The following is a 20,275-nucleotide window of genomic DNA, read 5'->3' on the forward strand; positions in this document are numbered from 1 at the left end:
CTGCCCCTCACCCCTTGACCGGAACTGGTGTCCGGTGACCTCTCCTGCCCTCTGCCCTCCTCGGGGTCCTAGTGCCCCATTTCTCAGGACACTACAGTTGAGTAAACAGGACTGCCCATTTCCATGTTGGCCATGTCCCCAAATAACGATTGAAACACAAGAGAAGGAGTACAGATTAATCTCTAGGAAAATACGTAGAAACTAATACAATACAACATATTTTCCTAGCAAGTAGAGTATGGCTTAAAATGTCTACATTGTCCTTTTGGTGCTTATCTGGCCCTCTGTGGAAGCCAAAGGCCTGTCCTAGGATAGTAATTGTAACAAAGCCAGATCACCTTTGGAAACATGTAGCTTTTAGCCCGTGTGTCCCCTCAGAGGCCGAAGTTTGAAAATAACCGCCTAGAGGTGGACTTTCTCTGTAGGAACTGTCTGTTGAAATTTTTTGTTTTGTTCTCCCTCCACCCCCTACCTGGGACTTGTGGTTAGGATGCATGCTTAGCTCTGAGATAGAGCATGTTACTGTTATTGTTTAACAACTGTGATTCTGTTGTCCTCTTTCTTTTCAGTCCGTCTTTGAGGTGGTCACATCAGAAGCTTCATATCTCCGCAGCCTCTCATTGGCCGTGAATCACTTTCAGAGATCCGAAAAGCTCACGCAATGTCTCTGTGTCACTGAGGTGCACACGCTGTTCTCCAACCTGCAGCAGGTGAAGGATGTAAGCGAGAGGTAAGAATAGAAAACATTATCGCCTCCCGATCTCCCATATTCCTAACAATCCTATGCAAACGGTGAAATTAAAGCCATGTTGCCCTATGCCTTTATATTTCAAAGCATGGCACATGTATTTCGGGCTTGATCCTTATATTCCTTGGAATTGCAAGACTGATGAGCCACATAGTTCTGCCAATGCACCTCTTCTCTGTAGAGTGCACAAATACTCCTACACTGAGATACCACACAGAGCTCTGCCATTGTACTTTCAGCCTGACCTGAAGCAGTCCTTCTAGATCAGAAGTGGGAACTACATGCAACTGCACCAGTACAGCTTCATTGTGCGGATGTCTCCCTGCCATTACATTGCTGGGGCCAATCTACAAGTCTTCCAGTGTTTGACCTTTTCTTCTACTCTCCTCCTTCAGCATCCTTGTAGTGGGATCTACATCTCTGTCATGGTTCCTCCCTCCTGATCTTTGGCATACCACACTCTGCCAGTACTGGATTCTTACCCTCCTCCCTGGTGACCCTGTACCTCTCTTTTTGTAGTTTTCTCATGGATCTGGAGGAGCAGCTGGAGGTGGACGTCCTACTCACAGGACTTGGAGAGCTTGTCTTGAAGCACTGCCCATCGTTTCACAAAGTCTACGTCCCTTATGTGACCAACCAGATGTACCAAGGGCAGCTTGTGCAGCGGCTGATGTAAGGAATGCCTGTGTCCTCAGTATAGCCAAGCATTTCCTTTGAAACAGAGTTGCAGTGTTGCAGCTGAAATTGATTACATGTATGCTTTGCACTTTGCAACAGTTATGTGCAAATTGAGAAACTGCTTTCTTTCGAAAATTAGCTGAATATAGAGTGAGTCTGAAATCGCTTGCATGCTTTGTACTGAACTTGTCCGGGTAGTGGTTGAGTTGTCTGGGTCACTTCTAGCTATTGAGGGAGCCTCACAGCTAGGAAACACTAGCTTTATCAGATTCAGAGTGTCTAAACATGGGCACCGCTTTGAGCTTTTAGTACAATCAAAAAGCTATTCTGGATCATTCCGGGGGAAGGGGGTGGGGGATTGGGTGGGGCAGGAATTATAAACCTGGTCTTCGGCACGGTTGACCTGGTTAACTAGAATTGCTTGGGAAATGTTTTCAATGTAATGTTTATACTCCAGTGACTTCTGCTTTTAATGCTTCTACATATAGATTCTGTCCATTGATTACATATTTTCTGAACACTTAAGGATTTGTTTAGGTTCCAGAATCCAAGGTATTAAAGCACACAGAATTTTTCAATCGAATTTTGGAATTTTATTTTACAGAAACTAATTACCACAATGCCTTTATCCTCTCATTTTAACAAGCATACACAACCTTTAGATATGATCTTTAATTACAAGTCTTACACTCAGTGTTTCCATTGCTGCAAACTTGCAGATTCCTTTACCTTTCTGGCCAATCTAGACATTTATAAAAAAAATTCCAATCCTCTCGCAGTTCATCCTGATGAGTGCTTCTGACCTACAACTTTTGGAATTAAGTTAACACTGAGTATATTTTGCTTTAGTGTTTAACTTAGGGCCTTGATTACAAGTTGTGTGCCTTAGTGTGGAAGATTAACCACATCCAGTCAAACCCATTATCCTAGGGCTACCTCCTATTTAGAGGTGTTTTTTTTTTTACTTTAAAGTGAAGCAGGATCCGCATTTAACACACCAAATTCAGCATTTTTTGCCTTTTACCTGGTCTTTTCTATTAATATTTTTAACCAGGTTTGCCTGGCAAAACGCTGCATGTGAAAACCACAAGGGTGGGTGCATATCACACAACTCTAAATCCCGATGTCTTTGCAAACTTCTTGCACATGGATCAGAATGTAATCCTGAACTTGTAATCAGGGCCTAGATTAAGCCTCGAAGGGAAAGATACCAGACTGGGTCAAATCAGTATTTCCCACTCCCTTTGGAGTTGACTATAACAGGGTTATCAGTAACTCCAGAGGGTGAAACTACTTCCTGTTTGGACTTTTGGGGGTACTAATGTGGAAACATGTTTTCATGTATAATCCAACGATTCCCCGAGCATGTCACATCCTGGTATTCAGTATGTTCTAAGCAGCTGATATCTCTTAGTGAAATACAACCTGTCATCCTGCTTGTACCTTAACCCCCATTACCTGCCCCACCAGGGTTACTGGAGTACCAGCAATAAGGCCCTAACAATGAACCAGATGGTGCCAAGCAACAGACACATGTTATGGCAAGAGTAGATTTTAAATACATTGTGGGTTCGTATATCTTAGCTCTGTGTGTCTCCTCTCTCCTTCTCTCTATTTAAATGGATGTATACAAAAGGTACATATATGAATTAAAGGAACTAGATCATCCATTCTCTACCTACGTTTGTTCATTACCTCCATATGAGCGTGTAATGGAAGAGTTGCAAGTACAATAATTGCAAACTTCCAGGATGGGAGTCCCGGCATGAGCATAATTCTTGTAAAATAAGTAGTTTTTGTTAACTGGTTTCCTTTCTTACTACAGAATTTCCAATGCCCTTTTCTCCAAGATAAGGCTTCAGTAGATGAGGATGTTTGGTATTTCAGGTTATTTAATACAATTTAATGAAAGAGGGTTGGGCACACAATAGGGAGCCCACTCAACTAACAAACACAAAAACGTTTCCTCCAATACCCTATCCTTCAATTTAATCTAGGAGCATTTTCATCTAAGTTATTTCAAAAACCTATGAATAGTATAATAGATACTATTGGAACATTGGAATGTTGGGACCTCCATTGAAAACAATGGAGTGTCCTGGGCTTCTAATGTCCGGTAGAAGCCTGGACCTCCAAAATTCCAATGTTGTCATTAATAGCTGTTGCTGTGAACAAAGGCCTCACTGAGCCTATGGGGATTTCAATCCCCTCAAGCTCCGTGAGACTGTTGCTTTGTTAGAACATTCTGCCCTCTAGTGGCAGAATGTTCTAACAGCATTATAGCCTTCTGTAGCTGGGCTACACAGGCATTAAAGTTCCGCTCCCTTGTCAAAGGCCCTAGTCTTCGGCTCGGCCTTTAATGCTGGACAGGTCTTTGTCTGGTAAAAAGCCCACTGCGGCTGGCTGTAGGGCTATAATAGTTCATAAGTGAATGATCACAAAGCACTTTTATCAGAATTCATGGTTGTAATAATCAAAAAACACCAAAGTATCATGAAAACAGACCCAAGCAACAACTTAACAGATTATCCATAAAAAACTCTTTAACCAATTAAAAAAAACACAAGTCCCTGTTAGGCAAAAACAAGTCTTCGCCTCATCCAAGAGGCAATCAAGTTTTGTTTGTTTTACAGGCTTTTATCAGTGGACATCTAAAAACGTTGATGCACGTTTCAGTGGAAAATCCTAACTTTTTCTCCCCCTTTCCTCAGAACTGGCTGATAAATTTGTTCCGTATAGTCAGACTTCCTCTCAAAGTTTATCACAAAACTAGAGGTCTTATGTCTTCTAATGCTCCTGTGGTCACGATGATTAAAGAACACTGTCATGACTCTGGCACTCCCAAGGTGCCATTTCATGACCACAGCACAGATGAGAAGCCATCGATAATTGTACATCCTCTCTCATATATTCCAGGGCTTAAATCATCACAGTAATTAAAGTACACTGTAAACTGCTACCATTTCCTTGCATTATTCCGTAGTGCAGGACAGCAACAATTAGAATTCTGCATCCTCTCTGTAAATATTGTTGAACTGACAAATATATGGACCCAGATGTAATGTGATGATCACAGAACTTGAACATATAAGAGGATATGACACTGTTGATGGCTTATCCTCTATGCTGTGGTCATGAAAAGGCAACTTGACAAATGGCCAATATATGGTGAGCTAAACCTACAAACTGCATGCAGTGCCTGTAGCTCTGCCCCTCAGAGGAAACAGTCTTGAACTCAAACAAGTAGTGTAGTATTTGAAAATACTCAGTTCAGAATAGTAGCTAGCTGAATCCTTTTCAACCTATACTATCTGCTGTCTGTAATATTAATAAGACTCCCAGTGCCTTGTATGAAAAGGTTATCGGCCCAATTTGTGGCTCCATAATCTTTTTTTGAAGACCTATGCATACAGGGGGGGTTCTATCATGGGACTCCCCTAAGTTCATCTCTTTCCACCCCTTGCTTTATGGTTATGCTGCCTTGCGTTTGTGGTTGGGCACCCCAAGACGCTATCCAACAAGTGTGTTCACAAAGAATTTGAAGGTAGAACCACCTAACTTTTACCAGCATCCTAATTCTTATCTCCTGTCAATTGATTTGAGATCCAAGCTTTATACATCGAATTGTTTAACAATTGCCTTTTGAAGTTGGAATGTGCTGTTGACTACTTCCCTTTCCTGCATATTCCAAACAAGCAAACCTAAAAGGATTAATTTGATCAATGGGAGTGTTGCCTTTTAATTATAAATTGTATGTTTTTAATTGGTATCTGTGGAGGGTATTATGTGTCTCTATCAATTCTGTTTCTGAGCTAAGTTACCGGCACTTCATCTTGACTTCTTAGGTTCGGCACTGGGTTCAGTTTCTGGCTTACTGTAGTGAATGGTGACTCAGTGTGTGAACCATCCTCTTCCTCCAGGCAGGAGAACCTCAAGTTCCTTCAGGTTTTACACAAGCTGGAGCAGCAGGAAGTGTGCCAGCGACAGAACCTGAAGTCCTTCCTAGTTCTGCCCTTCCAGAGGATCACGCGTCTGAAGATCCTGCTGGAGGTGAGGCTGGCAGACACCTGAGCGAGAATCTCCTGCCTGGCATTCATTGTTCTTGCTGAGCTGCAGCTTCCATGCCATAAGTCTCAATTCTGTTTCTTGCAGACTATTCTGAAGCTGTCCAAAGTGGGCTCTGTGGTGGCAGTCTCCGTGGGCAGAGCATTGAAAGCAGTGAGTCAGGTAAGATTTCTAGCTTGCCCATTAACAGAATGCAACAATTTACCTTCTTGCCAAAGAGACTCCCTGATTGGACAGCAGCACAGCTCTAATTGCCAGGGTCCTGACCCATGGAAGAACCGTCAAGTGAAAAAAAATGACAGACATGAAGGGAGTCCTATTTCTAAGGACTATTGTTTTTATTTTTCAAAACAAACTCCCAAACTGAATGCAGAGCAGGCCAAACGTGCTGTCCACTCATACCTCACCCCTGGATGCACTGAAGGCATATAAATCTCTTATAATTTAGTGGGTGGCTCTCCACTTGGGGGGCGAGGGATTGAAGAGGGGCAGAGGTCAGCCCATGTGACCCGCCAACCTGGATGGACACCCACCAAACTGTAAATGAGCTCTATAGTTTCTCGACCTGTGAGAGATTCATCTATTTAGGGTTGTGATTTGTAACGTGTCCCAAGGCATTTAGTGTTTCAGTTCCTGGAGGGGGATTCGTTTTTAGGGAGGTGAGAGTTTACACTTCCTAAGGATCTCACAATGTAGCATTTAAATAATGCCAAAAGGTTCTCTTTAAAACCCCATCTAATTCAGCTTTCTAGGCAGGGGTGTAACCGAGGCCCCAGCAGGCCCTGCGGTGCAGGGGGAGGGGCTCCTAACCCTTCATGGGGCCCCCATTCAGCCAAGACCTATGAAAATCTGTGAGGAATGCGAGACACAAGGGCCCCTCAGCACATTCTGCTTGGGGCCCCTTTGTTTTGTGCTACGCCACTGTTTCCAGGGCATTGACTCGAGAGACACTGCCCACCCATCAGGTCCTTGATCTATCCACACAAATGTTTCAACTATTTTCAGATAACCACACGGGCAGTCTGAGTCTTTAAGCCATTATTTATGTAGTTCCAAACTGAGCCAACACCTTGATAATTCCAGCGCTCTGTAAAGCAGGCCTGAATCTGTAAACCTAGGCACAGCCACACTAATCATTAACTTGCACTGCATTGCCTATAGGAACTGCTCTGGTTAGTAGATGTGTGGAAGAATTGTCCTTTTCGCTATGACAAGTTTTCAAAGCAGTACTACAAGTCCAGGAATGCTGTTGGTGGTTGTTAGAAATGGGATTTATTGTTGGCTAGGGCATGCATCTAAGCCAGGCAGAAACCACCACTCTAGTCAAGGCAAGGGAGTTACACGCTGAAGATAACCCGTGCTCACCCCATTGGTAGCTAGGCAGAGCAGTCAGGCTTATCCCAGAGGCAATGTGTAAAGCGTTTGTCCAACAGACTCACATAGCTGCGACACACTAGGCACACCACAAAAAACTCCACACAAGGTTATATAAAAAATAGCCTTTGTGTTACTCACAAAACACATTAGAACGCAATCACATATATGCACTGTGCCACCTGGCACAAGGTATGACTTTACAGGGGATTATATACATTACAGGGCCAAGCGGGCCACTGTCATCACCATCGTAACTCACAGTTAGAGAAAACAACCAGTCACTACTGGTAACAGTGGACTTAGAATAGCCACATTATGCATTAGCATCCTGACATCAGCGAGGACAGTATATTATGCAAAACATAATAATTCGCATTAGGCCCCACTTAGGCCTGTACCTAATCAGAAGTGCACAGTAATCACTTATTAGGAACACATTACCACCACAGCATAAACACCTAATGCATAGACCTCATGGCAGTACCTGGCATATGATGCAAAAATATAATCAGCAGAAATACAGGGCTACATCACCACACATCATGCCCCTCTTGGGCATAATCATTATGCACAATATGCCCCCATGTCCCTGAGAGCCTACTGGCGCCCAAATGGCAGTCCCAGCGCTCCTGCGCTTTCTACCTGGACTGCGTGGTAAGTCTGTGGAGGGCCTATACTCCACCAAGGCTCGCAAACTGGCCCCTGTCTCCAGAAGGCCTACGCCCTACAGCCTCCTCTAGGCGATGGGCACTTCCCTCGTGGGTGTCCACTAAGGACCGCGCTACTGTACTCCAGAGGAATGCCCCAACACATGTAGGGCACTGAGCCACCGGCACCCCTAGCCGCAAAAACAATGCCCGTAACACAGATGGGGGGGCAGGAGTTCAACTTCCTCTTGTCTCCCCTGTGTAGAATGGCCCCTACGTTCAGCTGCCCGCAAAACTGCAGTGCAGCTGGGACAAAGACTGGGCGAAACAGTGTGCCCTGTAGGCCACACTCACCAGGGTCTCTCCGGTTTCCTCAGCAGGAGATGGCCTGCTGTGGTGAAAGGCGCAGAGTTTGCAAAAGGGAGCCCGCAAGGCTCCGTCCTTCTCCTGCCACCTGTCTCGCTCTCCGGCAGGCTCAGGCAGCTTGCGGGACTCTCCTTGTGAACACGGGGGCCCTGCCTTCAACCAGGCTGCACCTCTGCCTGGTTTCCTCTGCCTGGCCACGCCTGACTTCGTTTTCTGACGCTGGCTTCTCCTGCCACGGCAATCACACGAAAGGAGAGGGAGAGCGTTTCCTTCCTGTAGCTCTCCCCTCCTACTCCTCCTGGACCTTCTTTCCGCTGCTGTCCAATGGGCTTCTGCCTTCTCTCACGGGAGCCCCGCCCACAGTCAAGCGCGGGCTTGCCTGACTTACAGAGGCCTCTTCTTGGTGGTGCCTAGTAACGGCATGGCGGCTCGTTCCCCACTTTCTCCACAATGTTGGGAAGGAGCACTACACTTCTCAGAGACCCCACCACGGGCTCAGGGGGTAAAAGCGTGCAGCGCTCCAAGCCCAGATCCAGGGCAAACAAGCCACACATGAAGCGCCTCGCCTGTCTCCCACCTGAAGACTGAACAGGGAGCAGGCAGCACTTGAGGTTGTCCCTCACAAAGAAAAGCGCTTTTCCTGCGCTGAGCCCCAAAGTCACATGGGGCAGAGGGGAGTACAGGAACAGCAAGCAGGCCAGCATGCAGGGACCCTAAGCAGAGGGGCAGTCTCTGCAGCCCCTCCTCAGCAGGTAACAGCCTGGTCCCAGGCGGTGGTTCATCCTGGCAGTCCAGCAGCCTGCTGGCTACCATTTCCAAGTCAGCACACAGCACCTTACATGGGGTCACAGCCCCAATATTTATATTGCTAAGGTCTTTGTTCTCCCCCTGCACAGGGCTCTGCGCCCAGTCTAAACCAGTTCTGGGGGCACCTACACATGTGCACAACACCCTCCTTTGTTAGTGTAGGTCCTGGCCCCAGACACACCACAGGGGGTGGAGCCAGCATTGTGTGAGGTAGGCTCTGTCCTATTCAGGCCCAGGTGCTACTCCTCCCACCACTCCAAATGCAGATTGTCCTGTTCAGCCTAGTGCTGACTCACCTAGCCCCTCTGGAGCCACTGCACCTCCCCAGCCCCCGTCACTCCAGAGCCAGACATGCAATACACAACAGACAGGCACAAAGACACATGCACACAGAAATGCCCACTTCTAAAAGTGGCATTTCTAAAATAGTGATAATAAATCTGCGAACACCATTACGCAGCATTTATTATCACTATTCCAAACATACCAAACTTGACCAAGCTACTCCTCTCAGATCAGGAATTACCTCTTAAGCACATATCGGGGAATCCCCAATGCATTCCTATGAGAGGGCAGCCTCACAGTAGTGAGAAACCAAAATGGCTGTTTGTCACTACCAGGACATGCCACACAGTTGAGGCACATGACCTACAGCGCACCCTGCCCATAGGGCTAGCTAGGGCCTACCTTAGGGGTGAATGATATGTAGTAAAAGGAGAGTCACAGACGTGGCACCCACTTTATGTGCCACGTCACAGCAGCAGTAAACTACGCATGTAGACCCTGCAATGGCAGAGGCCTGAGACAGGTTTGAACGGCTACTTTGGCGGGTGGCGCAAGCAGAGCTGCAAGCCCACCAGTAGCATTTAATTTACTGGGCCTGGGTATCTGAGATACCACTTTACAAGGGACTGATAAGTAAATTAACTACGCCAAACCAGTGCAGACCAATCTTACCATGTTTCACTATAGAAAGCACATGCACTTTACACTGGACAACAGTGCTAAAGTGCCCAGAGTCCTAAAACTTCCAACAACCAGGTCAGAGAAAATACCAGGATGAAGGCAAAAAGTTCAAAGATGACCCAGCAAAAAGGGCCAAGTCCAACAGTGGTTTAATGAAAACCCGCGGTTCTATTCCATATTGCAACATTTGCACATATTTTGGTACAGAATTATTATGCCTTCTAGTCACTCTGTCCCTTGCATGCAACATTTTTTAGAATATAAAGTTAGAGCTTCAAAGATTAGTGTGTCCAGATAAACTAGTCCGTTTTCTTTGGCCAATGTTATCTAACCCTCCACAGATTGTCTGGGAGTGTAATGAGAGTGTTGGACGGATGAAGCAGACTGAGGAGCTGGTGCGCCTGGAGAAGCAAGTCCAGTTTTTGACAACCAGGGTGAGTGCTGATGAGATGGTATAGTTCCTATTACATCTTTCAATGTTACATTAGCAGGCCATGCACCTTTAACAATTTGAGGGTTTTTTTCCTTAAGAATTTTAATCAGAAATGCCTTCTATGGAGCTAGTATCGGGCTGTACGTGAGAACTTGGCTGTGGATGTTAACGCAGCACATTGTATAGGTGGGTGGATGGAAAGTGAGACCGAGTATGACGAACAGCCCAGACATGGAACAAATTCGTACTACTTCACTGCCACTCATCTGGTCTCCATCAGTTTCTTTAAGTAACCCCCTTACTAGACTTTTACTCTGAACAAAATTCCACACCAGCCACCACTCCTCTCCCCACTCATCGTTCACCTCAGCTAGAGGTATGGAATTGACAACCTTCTTAGCAAGGCGCACACCAACATTTACCAACTTACCCGGAGTCTCACAACTCATTTGAACATCTTGTCTGCCAGCAGTCCCCATACAAATGTAATCCATTCTTTCTTCACTACCATTTTTGAGAAACTCATCTCCTTGTCAAACCTCCCATAACGTGCCCACTCATTGTCCAGAGTGACCTCTTCTAAAACAAAAAAAAACCTCCAGCCACAGTCAATCCTTTGGTTGTACTTCCCTACTCTTTGCCAGTCTTGTAGCTGTCAACTGATCCTTGACATGCTAGAGTCCTTGTTTCCAGTGTTCATATTTGTCTCCCTCCCCGGACTGACACCTTCCCCTCGAAGTAGAACTTGTGAACATTTCTGTACATCCACCTGAGGCACCCACCCCACCCTCCTCTCACTAAGTAAAGCAGGGGCTAGATTTTTGTTTTAATGGCCATGCAGATGTGGGAGTACTCCTTTTCAACATGTTTGTATGGCTCATATGCCCCAAAAATTGCTAGCAGATTTTACATGTAACCTGGAATAACAAGGGTGCTAGAGTAAGTACTTAGTACGGAGCATATGGTTAACTTAAGACCAAGGAAAATTAATTGGAGGCCCCTGCATCACGGAGCCTCTGCAGTGTGAGAGTGGTAGATTCAACAGGGCTATACAGTGTTAGAGAAGATGCATGTGGGAAAGATGCATTGTTGGTGCTTTACTAAGGGAGGAGAGGGTGGGATGAGTTCTCAAGTGGATGGAAAAAAATGTTTGCAAGTTCATGCTTCGATAGGAAATAGTCAGTCCAGGACAGTAGACAAATGTGAGTGCTGGAAACAAGAAGATCTAGTGTGTTGAAGGTTAGTTCTCTCAAGGATATTTACACAACATATTGCTCCATCTACCCTGTTTCCACAACCACTGAGGACTGGTCTGCTATTCCAGGCCCCCATCCTCTTAATGGCGGAAGAGGAGAGGGCATGGGGGGCTGACTGAAAGAACCTCCTCTGGGCGTGGTTTAGAGAAGCAGCCTGGCAGGAGGTGAGAGTAGCACGGGCCACAAAGAAAAAAACGACAATGTGTGCCTGAGAGCAGTGGTCCAATGGGAGGAGAGAGAATAGCAGGGGGCTAAAGCGAGGAAATTGTCCGATGAGGAGCAGCTGAGCAATTTGCATAGATCATTTAAAAGTATAGATTGAATAGTTAGGCCACATTTTCGTGTGCTACACCATTATTTTTAAAATGGATGCTGTTTCTCGTGTTATGTTCAACTTCTCCTGCTCAATTGCCCTCTCCCAATCAGTGTCCCACTGCAAAGCCCCTTGGTCCACAGAGAACAAGCAGAGGACATCCATGAAATTAGTGTTTTACAACATCTTGTTAGAAAGTTTGTATTGTGAATGAGGCCTCCATGGTGTGCCCAAAGTATCCTTTTCAATAACTTCCACTGGAAGTTCTGCTGAAGATGTGAGTTTTATGAGCTATTGTTCGAGAAATGTCTAATTTATATTATTTATCTCTGAATGCTGCTGCTGAGGAAGCAATGGAAGATTTCTCTTACCTTAAAAAATGGGGCGGTGCTTAAATAATTAAGTTGTTGTTCCCGATAACCATAATCATCCCATACTGGATTTGCAGAATCTATTACAAGTTTGTGTGAGTTTGCTATAAAATCCTTTAGGTCTTGGTGTTTTGTGGGTTTCATATTTTTTCTTTGACAGGGATAATTTGCCATTTTTGTTATAGGGGTCTTGTTATGCCGTCAATACTCTTCATGAGCTTGAAACTTAGAGTTTTTACTTACAATATGTCTAATTAAAATGTATGATTTTGCATTATTTGCTGTAGTGCCGATTTGGACCTTTAAGGTGACCACTGCATTATTCTCCCTTGTACCGCTTTTTTTACTATTCTGTAATAAAAATGATTTGTGCTGATTTTTGATCTAGACCTTGGTCCTCTATGCGTCTAATATTTTTATTCAGTTCAACTCTGCTAAAATGCATTTTTCCTGATGAGGAGTGCAGTCTGCAATCATCAGATCAATTGGAGATTCCATATCCAAATTAATTAGGTAAATATTGGGGTTCAGATGAATTTGGGGTTTGGCTCCCACAGCAGGCAGAGCAAAAGCTGTCCACACTGTAGAGAAACCTTTACCTGCAGGTGGGCATGAAAGAGACCCAGCGAGAATGTCGCAGTGAGAACCACTAGTTCTAGTATGTTCCCATCTGCAAAATGGCACTGACTGATACCAGTGCTGATTGTGGAATTTCTCTGTGCTTATAACTATCTGTGCCCGATAGCCTGTCTCCAATTCACGCCTGAGCTGGGAGACAACTATATTTGGTGCATTCCCTCTAGACAACCAAAACACAGGAAGGGCTGGGTGTGACACTGGATTCTTCTGCATACTGATGGCCTTCCTGGGCAGGAATGGTAGAAGTGGCTCACACATATGAATAGGTTGTGTCCTGACCTCACACAAAGGGCAGATGTATCCCCTAGCGGTAGTCTGGAGCTTGGGCTGGGCTGCAAGGGATCCTTGTGCACTTCATAGAGCTCCTTTGAAGTCACCCCCTTCATTAATGGCATTTTTGGGTGTAAGTATTGGGTGTCTGACCCCCTAAAATGAGACACTTCTGGATCTTGAGCTGAACTTCTGTCAGAAGGACTGCTGAGCTGCTTAAAGGACTCCACCGGACTACTTTTCTTCTTGTTGCCCTGCTGCTCCCTGAGTCTGCTGGAAGGAAAGCTGGACTCTACCTTCCCTCCAAGTGATCTCCAAGGGCTTGCTGGCTTGTACCCTGTTCTTGTGAAGTCTCAGGGACAGAAGACTTCCTACAATTCTGCTGGTGCTGCTGAACTCTGCCTTCTGTGAGTTCTACCCTTCCCTGAGGTGCCCCCTCCAAGCTTCGGGTCTCAGGAATGCGTTCTGGAGCTGCCTTGGTCACCTACAGCTCCAGGGCCCCTGAAATTAATATTTTGGGCTCTTCTCGACCAACACACGGGACCGTTAGGATTACGATTGTGTCGCTTGCTCGAAGGATCAGCGCGAGCCACCACATCATCGTGTCTTCTCACACCAAGCATCGCCTCCCCATCTGCCATTTGCTATACTTCATAGCAGCCACAGGGGCAGCCCAGAACACCTGAACCAGGGGCAGTCAGTGTATAATCCTAACGAAGTTCAAGAAGCAATTGACATCAAAGTACAATACTAATAAAAAATTACAATTTCTTTGGAGGAGCCTAGCGCGCAACCAAGATGGCCGCGTAGGTGCGAGGCTCCCGAGGACCTCCGCGACCTCCTTAATTAATCCTGGCGACATCCTGTCCTTGTTGAGGGGACTGTGTTAGGGAACCCGAGCAGAGGCGCCACCCGTTTTTTGGGCTCGATTTGGACCCCGGACACCGGTGGGAGCATCGACCGAAGTTTGCGGCCTACCCCTCGCTGGCTCCCCGGATTGGAGTAGTGGGGCGATCCGGGGACAAGGTGAATAACAGCGGCGAGCGGGGCTGGGCGGCTTGCGTACCCCGCACTTTCACTTTCGCTTTTGCACCCTCCCTGCTCTGTGGCGGGGTTGGGCTGCTGTGCGGAGTGCGGTGGTGTGGCCTTGCCCGGGTGCCCTGCTGGCCCGCCGGCGGTGGGCTGACCCGTGGTTCGGTGGTCGCCCCCGGCCCCCTTCCCCAGTCGCCTGTGATTTGGTGTGGCGGCCGTCCTGGGATCTTGGCGCGACGGTGGAAGGGCCAGCATGTCCACCAAACAAGATGGCGACCGGGCAAAGTTGAAGACGACCCGCCGTGGCACGGCGCACCAGGCCAATATTATGGATCGCTACACCCTCCCGAAGGGTTCTCCGGAGGCATCGCGGTCATCCCCGGCGGGCCCGACGGAGGCCTCTGCCCAGCTTGTGGACCTGACCCTCCGGGACGTCATGGGCGCTATCGCTGAAATGAAGGCCTCCGTGGACCAACGTTTCGACACCTTGGCGCAGAAAATTGATTCGGTCCTGGTGGATGTGGGCCTTGTGAGGGCGGACTTGTCGAAAACAAACGACAGAGTCGATTCCCTGACCCACACCACGACGAGCCTTACAACTGACGTGGTGGCCCTCCAGCAGGAGGTGCGCCGGCTTGGCCAGGCGAGCGCCCTGATGGACCGGCGACTGGAGGACTCAGAGGGTCGGGCCCGGAGGAATAATGTGCGTATCATCGGTGTGCCGGAGGGACGAGAGGCGGAGGCGGCGGATCTCTTTGTTGAAGATTTGATCCTGACCCATCTCCAGCCCCGGGGGCTGAGTAAGCTATTTGCGGTGGAACGTGCCCACCGGGTCCCCGGGGGCCGCCCTAAGACCGGTGCCCCGCCGCGGCCTCTTATTGCCCGGATCTTCAATTTTCGGGACAGAGACGCCATCCTCCAGGCCTCCAGGCAACAGGGACCGGTCAGGATGGACAACATGGATGTGCACTTTTACCCAGACTTTACCCCGGCGGTGCAGAAGCAGCGGCAGAGCTTTCTTGGGATTAAACTTCGTCTGAGGGACCTAAACCTCAAGTACTCTATGCTCTTTCCGGCCAAGCTGCGGGTGGAGGTGGATGGTCGTACGCACTTCTTTGACCGGCCCGAGGCGGCTGGGGACTGGTTAGATACTTTGCCCGGGGGTCGGGGCAGGGGGGGGCGCGGCTGGCGAGGAGGGCCCGCCGGATCAGAATTGAGGGGTGATTGTATAGGCCCTGCTCTAGACGTTCTTCCCTTTCCATATTTTGCTTTTGTATTTTACCCTCCCCATGGAGGCCGTGTGGGGTCCGCTGGGGGGCTCCCCTCCTCCTCTGGGGGATCAGTTAGTATCTAGCTACGGGGCGACAGGCACACTGCACTTTGGGGGGGCTGTCTGGGCTCATGCAGGGGTGCAGGGAGGGGGGAGTTTTGTTGGGAACGGGGGGTGGGGGGGGTGTGTTGTTTGTTAGTACCGCAAGGCAAGCCCGCAACTGTTTTCTTGTTACTAGTATGCTCGGTGGGGGTCGACCGATTGTTCTGACGTATGATGGGGGGTAGGGATTTGACTGTATTATCATGGAATGTCAACGGCCTGGGGGATAGGATCAAGCGTGGTGTGGTCCTGCAGTATTTAAAACGTGTGTCCCCAGATGTTGTCTTCCTGCAGGAGACGCACCTGATAGGTAACACCTTTCATGCCATGAATCTGAGGGGATATCGTTTGGTGGCCCATTCTGGCTTCACTTCGGGCTCACGTGGGGTGGGTATTATGGTCAAGAACTCACTCCCGTTGGAGATTGATGAGGTGCGCCATGATGGGAGGGGACGCTACACTGTTCTGGTGGGGCGAATGGAGGGTAGAGTGTTTATCTTTGTGTCAGTGTACGTCCCGCCTGGGTTGCAAGCCACTACATTTGCGGACCTGGGGCGCCTCCTTTTGGAACTTCCGAGTGGCCTGATGGTGGTCGGGGGGGACTTTAATGCGGTTGCTTCTGGGTCTCTGGATCGTCATCCCCCTAGGGACCTCCCCCGGGCGCAGGCGTGGCTGCCTGGTCTTTTAGACACACTGGGCCTGGTGGACTGTTGGCGCTTAAAGCATCCCGTGTTGCAGCAGTACACCTTCCACTCGGGTGCCCATGGTAGCCTCTCGCGGCTTGATTACATCCTTGTCCCGGCGGCCCTCGCAGGGCGGGTGGGGGAGGTGCGCCATCTGGCGCGGGGTATCTCTGACCACTCCCCAGTGTTGTTGCATTTCGAGGTCTTCCCGAGGGGGGATGGCAGGGTGGCCCCGATTAACGCCTGGTATCTGCGCGACCCCACCATTCGTGCTGACCTGATTAAATCCTTGCAGCGATATTTCGATGAGAATGTGGGGTCGGTCCCGTCGGCCATCTCCCTGTGGGAGGCTTTCAATGTAGTCCTTAGGGGGGAGGCCCTCTCCTTTATTTCCCATGCCCGGCGACGCGAGCGGGAGGAGGTGACCCGGGTGGAGGCCGAGATTGCAGAACTGGAGGGTGAACTGGGGAGCGGGGTAACAGATGCCAAATTGCACGTTCTCCACCTGAAGCAGGCGGCCTATCGGGCCCTCGTCACGGAGGCGGCCAGGGGCCTCAGTAGAGAGCAGCAGGGGCGATTGTATGATGTGGGTGACAAGGCTGGCAAATTGATTGCGTGGTTGGATAAGCGGGAGCGAGCGAGCCGCGTGGTGCCTGTGATTGAGGGTGTGGATGGTGCGTGTGTCACTGAGCCGGAAGCCATTGTCTCCTGCTTTGCGGATTATTTCCGCGGAGTTTACTCTCCTGTTTCTTCCTGTTCGGAGGAAGATTCCCATGCCTTGCTTCGGGATATTGCCCTGCCCTCCCTTACGGTGGAGGACAGGGTTTCGCTGGACGCCCCTCCCACCTCGGACGAAATTGCCTCGGCTATTCGCTCGATTGCATCCGGCAAGGCCATGGGCCCCAATGGTATCCCCATTGAGCTATACAAGCTACGCCCGGACGTGTTGGCGCCCCACCTGCGTGCGATGTTCCTAACGGCCCTCTCGCGGGGCTCCCTCCCGCCGGACCAGCGTTTGGCCACAATTGTGGTGATTCACAAGGAGGGGAGGCCCCGTGAGCGGGTCACGTCCTATAGGCCGATCTCGCTCTTGAACGCGGAGCCCAAGATCCTCGCCAAGGTGTTGGCCAACCGGTTGGTTGGCGTGGTTGGCGACTTGGTCCACCAGGACCAATCGGGCTTTATACCACACCGCAACACGGCGCTTAATCTGCGACGCTTGCACGGAGTGCTCGCGCGTGCCCCATTTGTGCGGGAGCCGGCCATCTTGGCGTCCCTGGATGCCACCATGGCGTTCGACACGCTTGAATGGCCGTACATCTGGGCGATGCTGGCTAAGTTTGGGTTCGGCCCCGGTTTCATCAGCTGGGTCAAATTGTTATATTCGGGCCCGCTGGCACAGGTGGTGGTGAATGGACGAGTATCGGCCCCGTTCGCGCTGGGGCGGGGCACGCGACAGGGTTGCCCCCTGTCGCCTCTCCTGTTCGCCTTGGCCCTGGAGCCCCTGGCGGAGTGGCTGCGGTGGCACCCCTCTATCCGTGGTCTGCGCTGGACCCCCGAACATGAGGACCGTGTGTCCCTCTATGCGGACGATATCCTCTTGTATCTCGCCTCCCCGCGCAAGTCACTGATCGTCCTAGTTGACGTTCTGCATTCCTTCGGTCGCAACTCAGGCCTGGTCATCAACTGGGCGAAGTCCTGTATCTATGTGCTTTCCGGGGAGGCTCCGGTCCTTCCGCGGGACTGTCCTATCCAGATTGCCCCCCAGGGTTTCCGGTACTTGGGTATATACATCACTCTTGACCCAGAGGCCCGCTATGAGCGGAATTTACTGCCCCCCCTCCAGCGTTTGAAGGAGGACGTGGTGCGCTGGCGGCGCCTGCCGCTCTCGCCGCTCGGCCGAGCGGCCTTGTTTAAAATGATGTCCCTGCCGCGCTTCCTTTACGCCCTCCAGAATACTATGGATTTGGTACCGGCGCGCTATTTCCGTGAGGTGGAGGGCCTCCAGCGGCGCCTGTTCTGGGATGGGAGACCGCGTATTGCTCTCACTAAACTGACGCTCCCGTGGTACGATGGGGGGGTCGCCCTCCCAGATATCAAGCGGTATTACTGGGCCTCCCAACTAGCTGCAATTAATCATGGCCTTTACGGGCCCGCCCTGAACCCGGCGTTTGAGATGGATAAGATACTCCTGCCCGGTGGCGACTATAATCGAGCGCTCTACTCTGGCTCGCCCGACTCCCGTCTGACGGGACCGACGCGGGTCATGGTGCGTGTCTGGCACGCGGCTAATGCAGCTATGGGATGGAAGGACCGTTTGACCCGGGCGTCACCGCTGTATGCGTCTGAGCGGCTGGGCTCCCTGTGGACATCGAAGGGCTTTGAGAAGTGGGACACGATCGGCATCAGTACGGTGGGAGATCTCTGGACGAGGGGGGGATTCAAGGCTTTTGGGACGCTGCAGGCGGAGTTTCAGCTACAGGGCACTGAGTACTTTCGGTACCTGCAGGTCCGCCATGCGCTGGGCTCCGTCTTCCCGGATGTCGCGTCCATTCCGGAGTCTTCCCCCCTAGAGGACAGAGTGCTTGATGGCCATGTCCCGGACAGCACGATCTCCCTCATATATAAAAAACTGATTAATGATAGATCGTGCCTGCTGACTGGTCTTCGCGAGGCGTGGGTTGCCGACGGGCTGGAGCTGGACGACGAGGATTGGATTTCCGCGGTGGCCTCTCCGAAAGAGGTGGCCATCCCGGCTCGCCTTCGTTTCGTCCAGCTCAAGATCCTTCACCGGGTCTATGTGACGGGGCCAAGGCTTCTACGTATGGGTTTTGCCGGTGACGGACTGTGTAAGCGTGGCTGTGGTGCGTTGGCGACTTTTATGCATATATTGTGGGAGTGCCCGAAGGTGGAGCGATTCTGGCGTGGTGTGCATGGGGTCCTGCGTGTGGTCACGCGTGTGGCGCTGCAGCCTGAGGCGAGGAGGTGCTTGTTGAATGTTTGGGAGCCGAATGACTACTCGGTTCCGCAGACGCGGTGGGTGACTCTGGGATACATGATAGCTAAGCGGGATATTGCCCAATTGTGGGGATCCCAGAGGCCCCCTGCGGTGACAGCCTGGAAAGAGCATATGGATTGGTGCATGTTCCGTGAAAAGGTGGTATATGTGGCGAGAGGTAAGCCTGGGGCGTGGATGAAACTCTGGGGCCCCTGGAACGCCTACCGCGGGGGCATTTGTGAGCCGCCCCTGCTGCCGGCTGCCTCGCCTGCGCCGTCTCCCTAGATGGCCCCCCTCCCACGGCCGCGGGCACGCGGTCCCCCAGACCCGGATTTAATCCCATTCCCCTCTTCAGTGCTTTGCTGCTGGTTTGGATCCCCCACTTATGGAGCACGTGTTGTCATTTTGGATTATGGGTGGCCTTGCGGGTGTGTTTTTTGATGTTGTTTTGTTTTAAGAAAATGGAACCGTACTGTGGGCATGGGGCGGTGAGGCCTGCACCAATGATTACTCCTGTTTTCCTACAGTGTACCGCTGAGAGACTTCTTATTGTACATGTGTATTATCCTTTTGATTCGCTAGCGGCCGGCCGGTTGGTTGTAGGCCCATACCTGTAACTTCTCTAAACTGCAATAAACGGTTTCAAAAAAAAAAAAAAAAAAAAAATTACAATTTAGAAACAGAGCAGTTCATAAATCAACGACTGAATAACAAAGAAAAAAGGGAGAAGTGAAGAGAGACCCATATACAATATTAATTTATGAAAAAATGACAAATTTATTACATTTTATAAATATTAAAACAGTTGAGACAATGGCGCTCAATACAATATGCTGGTACAAAAACAGTGTATATTACAGACCAGACAAGTGGCATACGAAAAAATACACGTCACAAGAAGGCAACTACATACAACAAAATAATGTGTCCTTCATATGTTTTATGGCCACAATGCGTCAACGGCATTTCGACCGCTGTAGAATTACACGGTCACCATCAGGACTGGGAAATCAATTGAGCATCCAAAGATTCTGTATAGTATGAAATGAAAATGGGTCACAACTTTGAAAGTAAGCTCCTTCCATTAGAAAAAAGCCTACTAAGAAAAGAGGAAAAGATCAGAACTGATAAAGGTGAAAAAAGAAAAAAAGGGAGAACAGGTGGTAAAAGAAAAAAGATTCAACAAGGACCAAAGTGGGGAGGAGCCAAGATGGCGACCGGGACGGCAGCGTAGGCTCCCGGCTCCGTGAACCT

At 49.5% G+C, this 20,275-nt stretch overlaps 1 protein-coding gene across 8 annotated transcripts in view; it reads left to right on the forward strand.

The window, feature by feature from the left end:
- The window catches only part of LOC146867898 (rho guanine nucleotide exchange factor 19-like), a 212,394-nt gene that overhangs the window by 146,867 nt on the left and 45,252 nt on the right, over positions 1–20,275 (forward strand). For 7 of the 8 annotated variants that reach the window (XM_085608604.1, XM_085608606.1, XM_085608608.1 and 4 more), the window contains 5 exons: positions 570–730; positions 1,268–1,420; positions 5,272–5,476; positions 5,579–5,653; positions 9,996–10,088. In XM_085608604.1, coding sequence (XP_085464730.1) covers positions 570–730; positions 1,268–1,420; positions 5,272–5,476; positions 5,579–5,653; positions 9,996–10,088 — 687 coding nt within the window. The remainder of the gene's footprint in view (positions 1–569; positions 731–1,267; positions 1,421–5,271; positions 5,477–5,578; positions 5,654–9,995; positions 10,089–20,275) is intronic. The other variant, XM_085608605.1, reaches the window with a different exon arrangement.

Source organism: Triturus cristatus, chromosome 1_2 (genome assembly GCF_964204655.1).
Source record: "Triturus cristatus chromosome 1_2, aTriCri1.1, whole genome shotgun sequence".
Taxonomy (NCBI): Eukaryota; Metazoa; Chordata; class Amphibia; order Caudata; family Salamandridae; genus Triturus; species Triturus cristatus.